The following is a 17,266-nucleotide window of genomic DNA, read 5'->3' on the forward strand; positions in this document are numbered from 1 at the left end:
AAAAAAGTCTGCATTGAAAGGGTTGAAAAGAGAAAAGAAAAGTGACTCCATGATTTGAAAGTTTAAAAAATGAATTTTTGTATGAAGCCTAAGCATGGAAACATATTGTTAACCTTTCAAATCATGGAGTCACTTTTTTCTTTTCACCCCTATCAAAGAAGACTATTTGCAATCCTTCCATACAGCGTAAAATAGATTAAATATCAATGTTTCAGTTCACTGACTTTCTGGTGCTAATAAGACTTAGCCTATATCAGGTATGTACCCCCAAAACTAACTGAGGTACGTAGGCCACGTGATCTCAACTCGAGTTGAAATGGACATTAGCACTTAATGAATTTAAGAGACATATACGAACAATTTGAGACAAAATGTCTATATTTAAGAGGGTAGGTAGGCTATGGGTTACCCTATTGTTCCTCGGTTGTTTTTAGAACAGCAGATTCAGCCTAGGCCTATAAAATACATAAAGGTCTGTTGTTTTTTTGGTTGCTAGACAAGATACAGATTGAAAACAAGTTTCAGCCAGTCAAACAAGGCGTATCATGAATCGGGGGGTTTGCTATTGTTACAGGTTAAAGAAAAAACTGAAGTTTTAAATAATGTTCGTATTTTCAGTGTGTTAAAATGCCGCCGAGTTCAGGTGAATTGTGGGGGCATCACTTGATGCCGACCCTTGTCACGGTCGATTGTTTGCTGCCGAACGGAATTATCATCCAGTTAAACTGTAACCGCGACGCAACCTTGGAGACGATTAAAGCTGATTTATGGCGCGAAGCGCGGAAGTACCCGCTGTTCTCTCTACTCTCCGAACCAGCGACCTACATATTCGTGAGCATCACCCAGGATGCCGAACGCGAGGAATTCTACGACGAGACTCGACGACTTTGCGATCTACGATTGTTTCAACCGCTTCTTAAAATCGTCGAGCCGAAAGGAAATCGAGTCGAAAAAATGCTCAATTACGAAATCGGTGAGTTTGATTTTTAGCCGCAAAGATGGCTTTAATGTATTTCATATTTTATGCTCAAAAATTTGTGAGAACAAGATCACTGCAGTGTTTTCAGTAAGAAATAAACAAGCCAGGTCCCTTCGAAAAACAGGAGGGTCCCATAATATGTCACAGTCCCTGAAACGAAAGCTGGTTTGAAAAAACTGGTGGGTCCTTAAAAAACGACAGACGGGTCTGGGACCCAGGACCTGGCTCTTATTGAAAACACTGCATTACCATTAGTGACGTATTTTTACGTCGCTAATAATGACCTTCTCTCACCATCCATGCACGGATCTATATGTCTCTGACGTGTAGCCGTACTAAATGAATGATCATCTGCTTCAATTCAGTTTCAATTTTCACTCATAGATGGCGGTTCAGTAATTGATTTGAATTGAATGATGCCATCGGGTTCGAATCCTGGTGAGGGGCCTAACATTTTATCCGCGGTAGTGAAGGGGTTAATTCTTGTCTTTTTCATCTGCTTTGTCGCGCTGATGCAACCTCGTAGCATAAGAGAGTCTCCATCTGTCTCGGCCTTTAAATCTACATTGAAAATTTTTGTTTTCATAACACCTTTGGTGATTAATCTTTTAACTCGTAACTTTATAACGTAGTTTTAGAATGTAAAGCGTGGTGGTTAAGATTTTATAATCGTGCTATATAAGAAAATATATTATGATAATTATTATCATTATCATTATTATTATTATTATTATTATTATTATTATTATTACGGAGCAGACTTGTTTGACTGTTTTCCCGCTATTTTTGTAGGAATGGCTATCGGAATGTCTGTGAACGAATTCAACGAATTAAAAGATTTAGAAGTGATGACGTTTAGGCGTAATATACTGAACGAATGTAAGCGCGCCGTAGAACAACGAGACTCAAACGGACTCCAGAGTCAGGCTTTATACGTTTATCCACCGGATATTGACGATAGTCCGACTTTACCGAATCATTTCTACGAGAAACTTGATAAAGGTAAAATATGAACTGAAAACTCGTGTTTCCCCTGCTGATAACTCTTTGTTTTTTCCCCTGCTGATAAACTCTGCTATATATTTGTTGATGTTTGGACTGATAAAATTCACCGACTTGATACGAGTTCGACGAGATCATTCAGGGATCAAGTATGGCATAGTCTGCTGTATGTATCTAGGTCGTGTGAGGTCAGATGATGATTTGTATGTAGGTCAAGTTTCTATTTTTAGGTCAGATTTGTATCTGGGTCGTCTATCTATTTTTAGGTCAGATGATGATTTGTATCTGGGTCGCCTTTGCGTGTATCTATTTTTGGATCAGATTTGTATCTTGGTCGCGTATCTATTTTTAGGTCAGATGATGATATGCATCTGGGTCGTCTCCGCGAATGGAGACCGTCAGAAGTACACAGTCAAAGTGGCGCATAACGCCATCCCTGAGGACGTGATCGCCGAAGCCATTCGGAAGAAAACTCGCAGCATGCACATGACTCAGGAACAGCAGAAACAGTGCGTTAATGATTATCAAAATAGCTATGTGTTAAAAGTTTGCGGTTGTGATCAGTTTTTACTGGAGAAATATCCGATCTGTCAATTTAAGGTAACGTATATATATATATATGTATTCCCCCAAAAATAATTCTCACCATCTGAAATGAATATTTTGATGATATAACGAGAATCTCACGATAAAGACAGGAAAAAAGTCTGAAATGTTTCCTTGAGCTGGTATTTGAGCTGGTAGTATTCCTGAAGATGACCATTAGCATAAAGTCGACGAGTCCGAAAATGTTTCCATGGGCTGGTATTTATTGTTATTTTTATCGTCTTTATCGTTGGATTCTCGGTAATATCGTCACAACACGGATGTAGTGTTTTATCAATGGAGATTATTTTGATATTTCATCGATATTATTGAGCTGTTGATATGTTCAATATTTCTGGAAAACGTTTTTCGTGTTGATATATTTCAGTATGTTATAAAGTGTCTCGCTTGGAATTTAATTCCTCAATTAATGTTGATGGCTAAAGACAGCGTCTACGCTAGTTTACCTAAAAGTGCGTTCTCCGTTCCGTCTTACGTTAAAAAAGGTCAGTTTTTCAAATCAGTAATAGGGGTGGTAGGTGGCGGTGTGGTCCCAGTGACAAAACTATGGGGAAATTCAAAATAAGACAAAGATTTGTGGATATTTTATATTTTAGGATATGATATTGATACGTGATACATTGATATTGCCATGTATGATATTTTGCTTTATTGATATGTTGGTGTATGATACAGGTGCGGATCCAGAGGGGGGGGTTTCAGGGGTCATGACCCCCTCCTGCTCAGCTACCAAAAAAATTTTTAAATTTGTTTTCTTGAAGGAATGTAAGTGCTTATCTCAAAACAAAGCGGGCGGACAGTACCACAAAACCGGATACATATCATGTCATGTTTGACCAAACAATATGCCGTATAGGCCCCCTGTCATTAGATATTTTAGTCGGCAGTTTAACATCAACATTTTTTATGAACCCCCTCCTGGAAAAAATCTTGAATCCGCGCCTATGACTACCTGATTCGTATAAAAATGAAAGGTCCCGATTTCTCCTTCATTATTCTTCTTTAATTTCCATCGGATAATTCATAAATCGTAGCCGTATCCACAGTCCCTTTTCTTAAAAGCAATTGAAAATGCGTAATTCGTATCCTGTTTTTCCGCCTGCTGGCAGTGATTGGCAAGCTTATCAATTACTTGTCAGTCATTGCCACCAAGCGTGCTGTGGCCACGCAATGTAATTTCCCGCCAGTTACATCTTAACAAAGAATAGCCGTGGCATGCGGCGTTTGTTCCAACGTCAGTGGAAATACATCTTCACCCGTCAAGGGATTCGAACCCACTCTGCTAAAGCCGTTCCCCGAACCCCTTGACCTCACGAGTCGTTTGAGTCGTTACTAGCCGACCAGAATCCGGTCGTACCAATCACAGTAACAAATGACAGTAGACTTCTGTTGGTTTTCCCGTTAAATGGACCAATCAGCGAATGTCTTACCGAACAAGGAAGTATTTCGCAAATCGATATATGACGTCATGCGCAACAGCGCCAGTAATGAAATCACGCTTCGTGAGGCCAGGGGGCTGGTGGAAGCGAGTTCGGGAGTGAGACCGGACCGCTGGCAAGCGAGGATGGTGGAAATAATTCATAGCAGTTTTTGTTCGTAGTTTATATGAATTAGAAGATAATTCATTCATTCTACGAATTATACATAATTCATAGAAAATACGAATTAAATGTATAATTTTGTAGAAAAAACCACGGTCCGAAGAGATACGTTTAGAGAGGTTGACTGTATGTGATATATTTGTTGTTGTTGTAGGTGTCAGCGCGTTGCACGATATCAACAACCAGCAGACGATATCGTCGTGGTTGATTGAAGATAAATTACGTATCAAAATCAACTGCGCCACCTACGTCAACGTGAAAGAGGTCGGAAAAGTAAGTGACGTCGTCCGTTTTCGGTAGAAACTAAAAAAAATACGAAAACTAATTCATCGATACCAAATAAATAAGGATTTCGTAAATTTCGCGAATTTTTCAGATTTACGTAAAATCGGGAATCTATTTGGGAACTGAAATGTTGTGCAGTCAACAAGATACGCTTCACGTGATATCGTCGAATCCGAAATGGGACGAATACTTAACGTACGACATCGATATACCCGATATTCCGCGTTGCGCCAGACTTTGTCTGTCTATCTGCTGCATCTCCAGAAAAAACAAAAAACGGGTAACTAGAAATTCAGTCGAAGAGAGAATTTTTTAGGTAATACGTTCCGGTGTAACCGATGACCGATTTTTTATGTTTTTGTTGCTAGGTTCATTACGCGCTAGGTTGGGGAAATCTGAACCTGTTCGATTTCAACAATCGTTTGCTGTCGGACAAAGTCAGCTTGAATTTGTGGCCGATGCCGCAAGGTTTGGAAGATTTATTGAACCCGATCGGAACTACAGGTAATTTAATACGCTAGAATCAATTATGCGAATATTCGTGTATGCGTTAGTGTATGAAATATTGACGATTATTTACACTGGATCGAATCCGAGTAAAGATTTGCCGTAAAATCAATATTGTAAATATTCGTGTATGCATTATTGTAGAAATATTGACAATTATTTATGAATTTTTGAATCCGAGTAAAGATTCGTTGTAGAATCAATATCGTATGTATTTGTGTATGAAATATTGACCATTATTTACACAGGATCGAATCCGAGTAAAGATTCGCCATAGAATCAATATTTTAAATATTTGTGTATGCGTTAGTGTATGAAATATTGATGGTTATTTACGCAGGATCGAATCCGAGTAAAGATTTGCCGTAAAATCAATATTGTAAATATTCGTGTATGCGTTATTGTATGAAATATTGACGATTATTTACGCAGGATCGAATCCGAGTAAAGATTCGCCGTGTTTGGAGATCGAGTTTCAGAGATTCACGCAACCGGTTTCGTTCCCTCCCGAGCAACAAATAGAGGAATACGCTAAACTCATCATTCAAGACGACGCCGACTATAAAAAGGTAATGGCTGCGGCCGTAACATCCCCCTATGACATCATTGAATTGTGATTTGGACGTCCATTCGGTAAATATGGCTGCTTTTATGAAATCCTCTGCTGACTAAGAACTGAGGTAATGGCTACGGCCGCGACTTCCCCCTATGACATCATCGAATTGTGATTTCAACATCCATTCGGTAAATATGGCTGCTTCTATGAAATCCTTTGCTGACTAGGTTACTAAGGTAATGGCTGCGGCTGTGACATCCCCCTATGACATTGAGGCCCATTCCGTAAATATGGCTGCTTTTATGAAATCCTCCGCTGACTATTAAAAGGTAATGGCTACGGCCGTGAAAACCCCCTATGACATCATGAAATTATGATTTTGACGCCCATTCGGTAAATATGGCTGCTTCTGTGAAATCCTCTTATGACATGATTTTCGGTTTGTTATTGTAGAATTCGGCTCTAACTCAAGGAGAGCTGCAAGTTTTATATGAAATAGTGAATAGAGATCCGTTGAGCGAGTTATCGGAACAGGAGAAAGAATTTCTGTGGAAAGTTCGTCGTCATTTACCAAAATTCCCGGATTCGTTACCGAAACTATTAGCCGCGATGAACTGGGGAAATCGAGATTGTGTAGCTCAGGTAATTAAAACCCGGTTTAAACCGTTAACGAACCCGATTTAACTCGGCGTAGTTAAACCGATGTTTCGTTTTGTTCGTAGTTATATTTATTGTTGAAACAATGGCCGCACCTACCTCCGGAGATCGCTATGGAGCTGTTAGATTTCTCGACGTTGGATATACGAGTTCGCAAATACGCCGTCGATTGTTTAGACCAAGGATTCAGCGACGAAATGTTGTCGCAATTTCTGCTGCAATTAGTTCAGGTAATTTACAGTCGAACCAGCTTAAAGTCTGTGCATTACTGTCCATCATCGAATCCCAATTTGTATATCTAAATCCATTTACTTAGTGTAAGTCGTAAACTCGTAAGTCAACATAATAATTGTTTCAACTACAACAACTTCAGCAGTGAGTTTTATTCTGTAAATTCATATAAAGACCCCACAGGTAGATAAAGATCGAGGTCATATCTCTTTCAGTATTCCTAGTCGAAGCGTTGAGTAAACTACCGGCTCAAGGAAACATTTTCGGACTTCATTATTTTCTCGTCTTTATTGTGGGATTCTTGTATATTATCTTTCACTTCAGTTCAGAACATGTTGCAAGAAACAGGCAAATTTTCATAACACAAAAATAGTAACTTGAGAGTGCGCAAAAAATTTGATGTCCAAATAACAACCGAGAGCATTTCATGGCTGCTTAATAATATCCACACAACGAATTTCAATAATGCGGAGTGCATAAGTCATTTTTTACGCTCAACAAATGTAGATACAATACTAAGTTTAAAAGCGTAGATGTCCTCATTCCACAGTATTAAGTGTTGGACCAATCTATCTTTTGAAGCGATTTAGGGACGGAGCACACAAAACATCAGGCGCGGAACCAGAGGGGGGTTCGAATCCCCCTTTTTTGACCAAGTGCCCTTCTGAAAATCACATGTGAAAAATTCCATCAGGCTCTGACGAAAGTTCATAGTACTTCTTAAAGCAGTAATATGCGCTAAAATTGCATAATAATGTACCTAAATTTTCAAAATTTTAGAACAAGACCATCGCGCCTTTGGTGCTCGCCGAGACTCCCTCCACAAGTAATAAAGTACCCTTTTCATATGAGGTGAACCCTTTCTTCCAGGCTGGGTGCGCCCCTGGAAATCCATCAACCTCCAATCCCCCAAGTATGAGACGTTTGTCCCACTGTCGATTCAGATCAGATCGCATTCAATTTATACTGGTGACCGCGAGTCTCCGCGTTTCTGATTTAGTGAACAGCTCTTAACTTACAAAACTGACAAACATGGTCTCTAGCTCTTACCAAATGACGCTTGGATTTTAGAACTGGTCTGTGAACCGCATCAGAATATATTGAACACGATTTAAGTTCTAATTTTCTGATTTCAGGTTTTGAAATTTGAGCCGTATTTAGAGAACCCGCTGACGCGTTTCCTCGTTAAGAGAGCGCTCGTCAATCAGAAAATCGGGCATTTTTTCTTCTGGCATTTAAAATCGGAGATGCACAACATTCCGATCCGGTTAAAATTCGGGTTGATTTTGGAGGCGTATTGTCGAGGTTGCGGTCATTATCTGAAACAGTTGAATCGACAAGTTGAAGCCCTGGAGAAACTTGCTAAACTCAGCGATACTCTGAAAATGGAGAAAGATGTAAGTGTCTGAAATTACATAATCAGACCGGACTGCGGTTCCACGGTTCCACGGTTCGCCATCCAGTTACACAGTTCCATATCGAGTTCCACAGTTCTGGATCCAGTTCCACAGTTCTGAATCCACTTCCGCAGTTCTGGTTCGAGTTCCACAGTCCTGGATCCAGTTCCAGAGTTCTGGACCGAGTTCCACAGTTCTGGATTGAATTCCACAATTTTGGACCTAGTTCCACAGTTCTGGATCCAGTTCCACAGTTCTGGTTCGAGTTCCACAGTCCTGGACCCAGTTCCATAGTTCTGGATCGAGTTCCACGGTTCCGGGTTCAGTTCCACAGTTCTGGACCGAGTTCCACAGTTCTGGATCGAGTTCCACGGTTCTGGATCGAGTTCCACAGTTCTGGATTGAATTCCACAATTTTGGACCTAGCTCCACAGTTCTGGATCCAGTTCCACAGTTCTGGTTCGAGTTCCACAGTTCTGGATCCAGTTCCACAGTTCCGGACTCAGTTCCACAGTTCTGGACCGAGTTCCACAGTTCTGGATCGAGTTCCACAGTTCTGGATCGAGTTCCACAGTTCTGGATTGAATTCCACAATTTTGGCCCTAGCTCCACAGTTCTGGATCCAGTTCCACAGTTCTGGTTCGAGTTCCACAGTTCTGGATCGAGTTCCACAGTTCTGAGTTAAACTTGAGTGAAAACATTGGAAATGAACTAAATTTTTGACTCTTCAGTCAAACTTCAACTCCGGATTCTGAGTTATTAAATTATTCATTGATGCTATAAGTTGTGTTTATATTTGTTATTTAGGATGATCAGATGAAGATCCTGTGCGAACAGGTTCAACAAGCTGATTTTCTCGCCGCCCTTCAAAACTTTCACTCGCCTCTCAATAATCAACATCTACTCGGCAGTTTACAGTAAGTTACGATCCGTCGTCCTGTGCTCCGTATTTTAGCGTTATCTATGATTTTACCGCGGTTACTCGGTATATTTCAGCGTCGATCGATGTAAAGTGATGAGTTCTAAGAAGCGCCCTCTGTGGTTAGCGTGGGAGAACCAGGACCCGATGTCCGATCTGCTGTATCTTGATTATAAAATCATCTTCAAAAACGGAGACGGTAAGTGGGACCACCTAAGAGCGGGTCATCTCGGGGACTTTTAAATGAATATCTCTTATTCTAACGGTTCTTTTTCTTGTGTTTGTAACAATGAACAGATTTGAGACAGGATATGTTAACATTACAAGTGATACGCGTCATGGAGAACATCTGGACTAAGGAAGGGATGGATTTGCGAATGACGCCGTACAGTTGCCTAGCGACCGGTAAAGATGTCGGTATGATCGAAGTGGTGCGTAATTCGTTAACAGTGATGGGCATACAGAAGAAAGGTGGAGCGATGGCCGCGATGCAGTTCGATAGTTCTAAACTGTTTAAATGGATCAAAGAGAAAAATAAGGGCGACCAGTGAGTATAGTTCCTCATCTCCCCGCTAGGGGGCAGTGTGCTTGACTCTCCAGGGGCGGTGTACTCTCCACCAGGGGGCTGTATGCTTGACTCTCCACTAGGGGGCAGTATGCATGACTCTCCACTAGGGGGCTGTATGCTTGACTCTCCACTAGGGGCAGTATGCATGACTCTCCGGGTAGCAATGTACTGAACTCATCACTAGGGGGCTGTATGTTTGACTCCTGGCAGTGTACTCAACCCTCCACTAGGGGGCGGTGTGCTTGACTATCCAAATATCCAAAGGGCAGTGTACTGAATTCCCCACTAGCGGGCTGTATGCTTGAATCTCCACCAGGGGGCAGCGTTTAATAATCAGTGTTATGTTGTATTATAGGTTAGATACAGCATTGGATACATTCACACGATCGTGCGCCGGATACTGCGTCGCTACATTCATCCTCGGTATTGGTGATCGCCATAACGACAACATCATGGTTACTGAGGACGGACAGGTAACTAATAGCAACCGTGACTATAGAAACATGAGCATTGTAGCGCGGCCCGCTGACTGTGGCTCCCTCTGCTGGTATTTTCAGGTATTTCATATAGATTTCGGGCATTTTTTGGATCATCGTAAAAAGAAGTTTGGAATTCAACGAGAACGAGTTCCGTTCGTTTTAACCGATGATTTTATACTAGTCATCGCACGCGGATCGGATAACCCTAAAAAAAGTGATGAATTTATGGCGTAAGTTTTACAATACTTCCAACATTCCTGTTCCCCCTGACAACTCCCACTAACTAGACTGGTTATTCCGCGTCAGTTCCCTGACAACGCCCCCTTCACCCCCTCACTCCTCGTCAGTTCCCTGACAATTCCCCCTTCACCCCCTCATTCCGCCTCAGTTCCCTGACAACTCCCCTTCACCCTATTCCGCGTCAGTTCCCTGACAATTCCCCCTTCACCCCCTCATTCCGCCTCAGTTCCCTGACAACTCCCCTTCACCCTATTCCGCGTCAGTTCCCTGACAACTCCCCTTCACCCTCACTCTCTCAGTTGCTTGACAACCCTCTTCACCCTCACTTCCTGTCAGTTCCCTGCTAACTTCCCTTAACCCCCTCAATATGCGTCAGTTCTATGACAACCCCCCTTTCAACCCCTCACTCCATCAGTTTCACATCCACCAGTTCCCTGACAACTCTCCTTCACCCCTCAATTCGTCAGATCCCTGAAAACCCCCCTTCACCCCCTCACTCCCTGTCAGTTCCCTGCTAACTCTCCTTAACCCCCTCACAATGCGTCAGTTCCCTGAAAACTCCCCCTTCACCCCTCACTCCCTATCAGTTCCCTCATAACTCCCCTTCACCCCTCACTCCCTGTTATCACTGATAACTCCCCTTCACCCCTCACTCCCTGTCATCACTGACAACTCCCCTTCACCCCTCACTTTGTCGTGTTATAATATTATAATGAGATATATCTATATGTTTCAGATTCCATGAACTATGTGGTAAGGCGTATCTGTGTTTACGACGTCACTCTCACGTGTTCATTACGCTGTTTACGAAAATGTTATCGTGCGGTATTCCCGAGTTACAATCGGTCGACGATATCGAGTATCTGCGTAAAACTCTCGCCGTCGAGAAATCCGACGAGGAAGCGTTGGAATATTTCCAGCAGCAGTTCAACGACGCCCACGACGGCGCGTGGACTACTAAACTAGACTGGTTCTTCCATTTCATTAACATGAAAAAACAATAGTTAGATCTTCGACTGAAAATCGATTCATTCCATGACTTATATTCATTGTTACTGACGATGTCTGCCGGATTAAATCCAACTTCACCCATGGCAACAGTAGCAACAATAGCATCAGTTGGTGAATTTAAGTTTGTTTAATTGGTTATGTTGATTGTGAGTCGCCCTTTAATGATGAGGGGCTCTGAAATTGACGAGGTGCTCTGTTATGGATGAGGTGTCTCTAATTGACGAGGTGTCTAATTGATGAGGTACTCTAATTGATGAGGAGGTCCTTATTTAAGATGCAATTTAGATGTAAATTATTTTTGATGTTTAATTCAATGAAATTGTTGTACAAACTTTATATTATCGAGAACGGATTCCATTTTTCATGGTTTATTATTTTGTATAATGGATCGATTCTCTGCCTTACTGTATTTATATACCAGGAAATTTAAAAAATCAATGAAAAAAAATGAATTTTGTGAATTATTATTATTTTGATAAATTAATACATGGCCTATATTGCCAATGAAATGTTTGTAAATTCATTATTTCTATGTTAAATCGATTTATTCATCAAATGGGATCAATTCGTGTATTTCATCCGTACTCGACCCGCAGAGTATCAATCTTTACTCGGAATACACCGTCGCGTGTCGCCACCTGGTGTACGAATTGTACACTGTAGTAGCAGGTGCGCGGTATATTGATTTACTAGTTGCTAGGATACTAGAATCATGGCGTAAACAAGTATAAACAGGTTTTCAGCCGATAAACGACGCTCGAGCTGCTGCTCTCCCTCCCGTCTCCGTTCGTGATTATTGGAATTAATCTTGAAAGTCATGCGCGATTTAAGGTAGTTGAAGTTTGTTATGTCGATGGAGGGGTTGGTATACCGGGGGTATCTCTTGCCGAGAAGCGCGAGGGATTCTAAAAATAGCAGTGACAAATATGACGACATGATGGTGTCCTTATATTTATTTGTGGCCAGTGTTGATGTTTGTTGTGTAAATATATGGCTTGAACGGAGAGGTTTCTGCCACCTCTATTAAAACTCGGAGGCCCTCTCGTTTTAGTCACTGAGCAGGCCTCCATATCTAATTAGTGTGTCGTGTTCGCCAATAATCTGAACGGGTGTCAATTAGCCTATCATCACCACTAATTAATTACTGGTAATTAACACATGTAGTAGTACATAGGCCTAGGTTATAGTTTGTTTTTAAATTGGCATTAGATTAGACTGTTCAACTCAATCCCCCACCGACAGCAGGTAGGTGTTTTAGGACTTCTCTGGATTTTATCTTTCAGATTTTATCGTTAATTTTTGGTGAACATGTTTTTTAAATTTCAGTTTGTCGCTGTAGTAATGTGCGAGTCAGTTACCAGGTTACCGACCCCTGGTGGTGGTAAACGTAGATCAGCGGCTCCGTTAACTACCACCAGCGATGAATCGGACGACGGCGACGTCCCGTCGGTGTCCCGCGCGTCTGCCGATATAGAGACCGATAGCGCCGTGGAGGACTCATCTCCTCTATCTCCGTGTAGTGGTAGCAGCACGGCTAGCGGGCCGATCTATATCAGACCGCCCGGGTTTAAACATCACGCTCACTCGGACAGAGCTGAAATCATCTCCAGACCGAGAATTAAAAAGAAGAAAAAAATCGTTATTTTACGAGATGGAATCAAAAGACAAGAAACGACGGTGACGCCAAAAATCAAACCTAAAAGAGGTGAGAATTTCACTACTGAGATCATTGAGATAGTGCCATTGATATATCATTGAGATAGGGTCAGTGACATAGCATTGAGATAGGGTCAGTGATATATCATTGAGATAGGATCAGTGATATATCATTGAGATAGGATCAGTGATATATCATTGAGATAGTGCCGCTGATATATCATTGAGATAGTGCCAGTGATATATCGTTGAGATAGGGTCAGTGATATATTGAAATAGGATAGTGATATATCATTGAGATAGGTTCACCTATATATCATTTGAGATAGGTTCACCGATATATCATTTGAGATATATATAATTATATCATTTGATATATACAAGTGAGATGGGTTCACCGATATATTATTGAGATGGGTTCACCGATATATCGTAGTAGTTCAATAGTTCATCAATATGTCATTGCAATTGCTCACCGATATATCATTTAGATAGGTTTGGTGATATATCATTGAGATAGTTTTGCGGATATTTGTGATAGTTCACTGATATATTGTTGAGATAGTTTCGCCGATATATCATTGAGATATTGAGATATTTGAGCGATATTTCAACGATATATTGAGATATTTAAGATGAATCGTTGAGATTGCTGATATGTCGTTGCGAATTATTTTTGCTGATATTTCTTTACGTTGAATGATGAGATATTTGAATTGAATGTTGAGAATTGTTTGATGAATATATTTTTAGAACCGGTACCGATGAGACTGAGAGCATTACCTCAATCATTCTGGCAACAACCGAACAAACCGCAGCCATATTCACCAGCAGGCGTTTATCCGATACTACCCCCTCTGTGTAAGGGGGAGTCTAGTGACGAGGAATCAGGTATAACACCCCCTCCCCTTCCTTCCCCTCTCTGTCTCTAATGATGAGTAGAATAGATCATAATGTATTTATGTGTAATGCGCCGATAATGAATAGAATCAGTATGGTGTATAACACTACACTACATTTATAGCCATTGTGTTGTGACCTTCAAACAATCATAATCCCTACCCCTGGGGCAACTGAGAGCACTAGTAATAATCTTTTATAATCCTCTCCTTTTTGGGGAGGACGCAGTGGCGATAAACTGGTTATTAATCACGTGTTTGTAATACGATACAGAAATCCGTCCGGTGACGCCACCTGAGGAGAATAACAACAATAGCGCGGCGCCGAGAGACAAGTCGCATAGCAACAACAACAACAACAATCACAGCTGTTATAACAATAAACCGGAACGTCAAATCACCGTAACTAACGCCGATTTACTGTTCAAACTATTCGAAGGAATCGAGGACAATTCGAAAACGAAAAAACAATCGTCGACTTTACTGAGGAGAAGCAGGTATGGCAGGTGCCATTACTTCCCCCTATGACATCAGCATCGCATTATAAAACATCAGTTTTATGTATTACATTTCAGATCGAAGAGGTTAACGGCGGGACCAGCAGGCGGAGCCACTGGTGCAATCGCTCATAGAGTGACGTCTAAAACGACACCGATAGCGCTAATAGCAGGAGAGGATCCGTTCCTGGTCGAGGCCGTTACCGAGAAACTATTTCCGCAGCTATCACTAGAGCACGGCAGTAAATCGTCGTCGTGCTCGTCGCATATGACCTCGTCGTTACATCTGGTAACACTAAAAGAAGGAGACCGATCGGTAACTTTACCTTCATTAACCGTCGAACAAAATTATTCGCAAATGTTGTCGGAACTTGTTATGCATATCTAATGAGAAAGGTAGCGACCTCTCTCTGCGGCGAGAGAGGTTGTGACCTCTCTACTGTGACCTCTCAGCGGAGAGTTAGTGAGGTAGTGACCTCTTAACTGTGACCTCTTTCAGCGGAGAGAGGGGTAACGAAGAGGTTGTGACATCTCTCAGTGGAGAGGTAATTGATATCGTTAAAGTGATTGTGAACAGTCAGTATTGTTGGAAGTTGTTGCGCGATTCTGTGATTTCATAATAGAGTCTCCACCAAGGGAGATACCGATATCTCGATATATCTGATACCGATATATCAGTAGATATCTGATACTGATATCGTTGGCACGATATCTCAATACATCTGATTTTGGATACAATATATCTGATGCTGTAGCAATACATTTGATACGGATATCTTAAATTTGATGCTGATATTTCAATATGTATCCGATACAGATATATTGACATCACGTGATATCTCAATGTATCTATTAAACGTGATGGTATCATTATTAAGGGAGATATCGGGTTAGTTGATATCTCAATATTTTGAGATATGTTGTTCCAATATCACTATGATTTCTGTTTTCCTACTATTAACCGTAGTGAGTTGTTATAAGGGGGTATGGGTAGAGAGGGGAGGAAGGGGGTTGTTAAGTGCTCATTTCCAACTGATGCTCAAACATTGTTTTAAATGTTACTCTTACCGGGACCAAGATTCACTAAACGTCCAGAATGAATTTTTATCAGCTTATTGGCTGATTGCTGCGTATGCTGATTGGCCCAACCTGTGCTGCATGTGCTGATTAGTTATTATTAAAATCTAATAATTGCTGTAGATCTTTGTAATCTATACAAATTAGAAGCATGTTTGTAATCGGTAAATCCCACAGGGAGGGGTTGGGGGGGTTATAGGGGTCCTTGTATCTGTTCAAGTTGTGTTGTGTTCATTTTGTGTGTGTTTGCACTGTGTACTAAAAACTACTACTGCCATAGTCTTATTATAGATACCGTCCCTGGAGGAACTATGTACACTTCTGCTAGAGTAATTCTGGGACCAGTTCCAAGTTAGGATTTAACTCAGAGTTAACTCGTCGAAAATGAACGAACTTTAACTCCGAGTTAACTCTAACTCGGAACTGTGGAACTGGGTCCTGGAGTACGGGTAACCATCCTCCAGTTTTAGTTTTATATATTTATTATTGTTAAGTTGATATTTTCATTATTGCTTCGAATTTATTGTAATTTTGATTTTAGCGTACAGTGGAACCTTGTTAATTAAATCGTCTTAATTAGGACTGAGTTCTATATTTGTAATATTCAATGAATCGTTATATCTGAATTCGCTGTAACGAGGTTCCACTGTAATGATTTATAGAATTCATGGTAATTTTATTATATTAATTTAAAAATTTTAGAAACAGTTTGTTCTATGATGTAACTAATTCTAATTCTATTTATATTAATTTATTTATTTATTTACTCACTAGTGAGGTGGGTAATGAATTGTGGGGTTACAGGAGATTTGGAAGGATTGTTTTTAGTCATCCGACCTCGTCTTGTAATAGTGTCTTAATAACTGATCTCTATTTTTTCGAATTTCGTAATAAAAAACAAGAAGTTTGATGGATTTCACTCCTGATTATTTCTTGTTTATTTCTGATACCACTGATGTATAGAGACTGCAGTTCACCCCTAGGGGGCACCACTGATAGATCGAGACTGCAGTTCACCTCTAGGGGGCACCACTGATAGATCGAGACTGCAGTTCACCTCTAGGGGTCACCACAGATAGATCGAGACTGCAGTTCACCCTTAGGGGTCACCACCGATAGATCGAGAGTGCAGTTCACCTCTAGGGGGCACCACTGATAGATAGAGACTGCAGTTCACCTCTAGGGGGCACCACTGATAGATGTAGACTGCATGGGGCACCAGCTGAGGGGTTGCAAATAATACCTCTCACCTCCTGTAAGGAGCTCGTCATTGATATTAATGTTCTGTGACATTCAGTACTACATTTAACTGTATAATGTGTTATACTGGACTAAATATTACTGGACCAACTGTTGCTGGACTAACTGTTAATGGACTAAAATTAAATCTAAATACTGTTCATTATATGTTTAAATATTGTATAAAATTCTCCACCACCGAAAATAAATTATTCATTATTGATTTTCCTAGAAAACAAGTCTTTCGGTTCTTGATTCGTCAGAGGAGGGTGTCCCGGGTACAAACCCAGTCTGAGTGGTCCTGAAGCTGTATAGAGGATGTACAGGGGTGTCCTGGGTTCGAACCCTGTCTTTCTAGAGTGGTCCAGGTGCTGTAAAGAGGATGTACGGGGGTGTCCCGGGTTCCAACCCAGTCTAATACCATCTTGAGTGGTCCTGATGCTGTATAGAGGATGTACAGGGGTGTCCTGGTTCGAGGTGTCCTGGGTTCGAACCCAGTCTTTCTAGAGTGGTCCAGGTGCTGTAAAGAGGATGTACGGGGTATCCTGGGTTCAAACCCAGTCTGATACCGTCTAGAGGGATACTAATGCTAAAAAGATGCTCAATTCACAGGGGCCTGTCACAATTTGATGGAGAATGGATGATACCAGTATCCCTATATAAAAAAGATTCTTTTTTATATAGGGATACTGGTATCCATCCTCCATCAAATTGTGACAAGCCCCTGTGGCTCAATTGGAAGCATACAAGCGGTTGCGGTATTAGTTTTCATAAATCCTACTAGGGGACTATACAGTGCTGCCAATTAGATGTCCTGAGTACAAGCCTGATCTAATTGACGCTGAATGTCCCAGGCTTGA

At 41.1% G+C, this 17,266-nt stretch overlaps 2 protein-coding genes across 2 annotated transcripts; both read left to right on the plus strand.

The window, feature by feature from the left end:
• The first annotated feature begins 113 nt into the window (after positions 1–113).
• On the plus strand, positions 114–11,518 carry LOC141909319 (phosphatidylinositol 4,5-bisphosphate 3-kinase catalytic subunit alpha isoform-like). Its single transcript, XM_074799725.1, has 18 exons — positions 114–389; positions 619–973; positions 1,772–1,981; positions 2,334–2,581; positions 2,955–3,072; positions 4,343–4,461; positions 4,565–4,753; positions 4,842–4,977; positions 5,413–5,549; positions 5,990–6,178; positions 6,259–6,423; positions 7,561–7,821; positions 8,629–8,738; positions 8,818–8,939; positions 9,038–9,287; positions 9,664–9,781; positions 9,866–10,017; positions 10,764–11,518. The coding sequence occupies exons 1-18, from the start codon at positions 372–374 to the stop codon at positions 11,029–11,031; spliced, it is 3,165 nt and encodes a 1,054-aa protein (XP_074655826.1). The 5' UTR covers positions 114–371; the 3' UTR covers positions 11,032–11,518.
• A 208-nt stretch (positions 11,519–11,726) lies between these two features.
• On the plus strand, positions 11,727–16,602 carry LOC141908299 (uncharacterized). Its single transcript, XM_074798286.1, has 5 exons — positions 11,727–11,869; positions 12,365–12,743; positions 13,448–13,585; positions 13,868–14,090; positions 14,169–16,602. The coding sequence occupies exons 2-5, from the start codon at positions 12,380–12,382 to the stop codon at positions 14,476–14,478; spliced, it is 1,035 nt and encodes a 344-aa protein (XP_074654387.1). The 5' UTR covers positions 11,727–11,869; positions 12,365–12,379; the 3' UTR covers positions 14,479–16,602.
• Positions 16,603–17,266: the final 664 nt, after the last annotated feature.

Source organism: Tubulanus polymorphus, chromosome 7, assembly GCF_964204645.1.
Source record: "Tubulanus polymorphus chromosome 7, tnTubPoly1.2, whole genome shotgun sequence".
In the NCBI taxonomy this organism is placed as follows: Eukaryota; Metazoa; Nemertea; class Palaeonemertea; order Tubulaniformes; family Tubulanidae; genus Tubulanus; species Tubulanus polymorphus.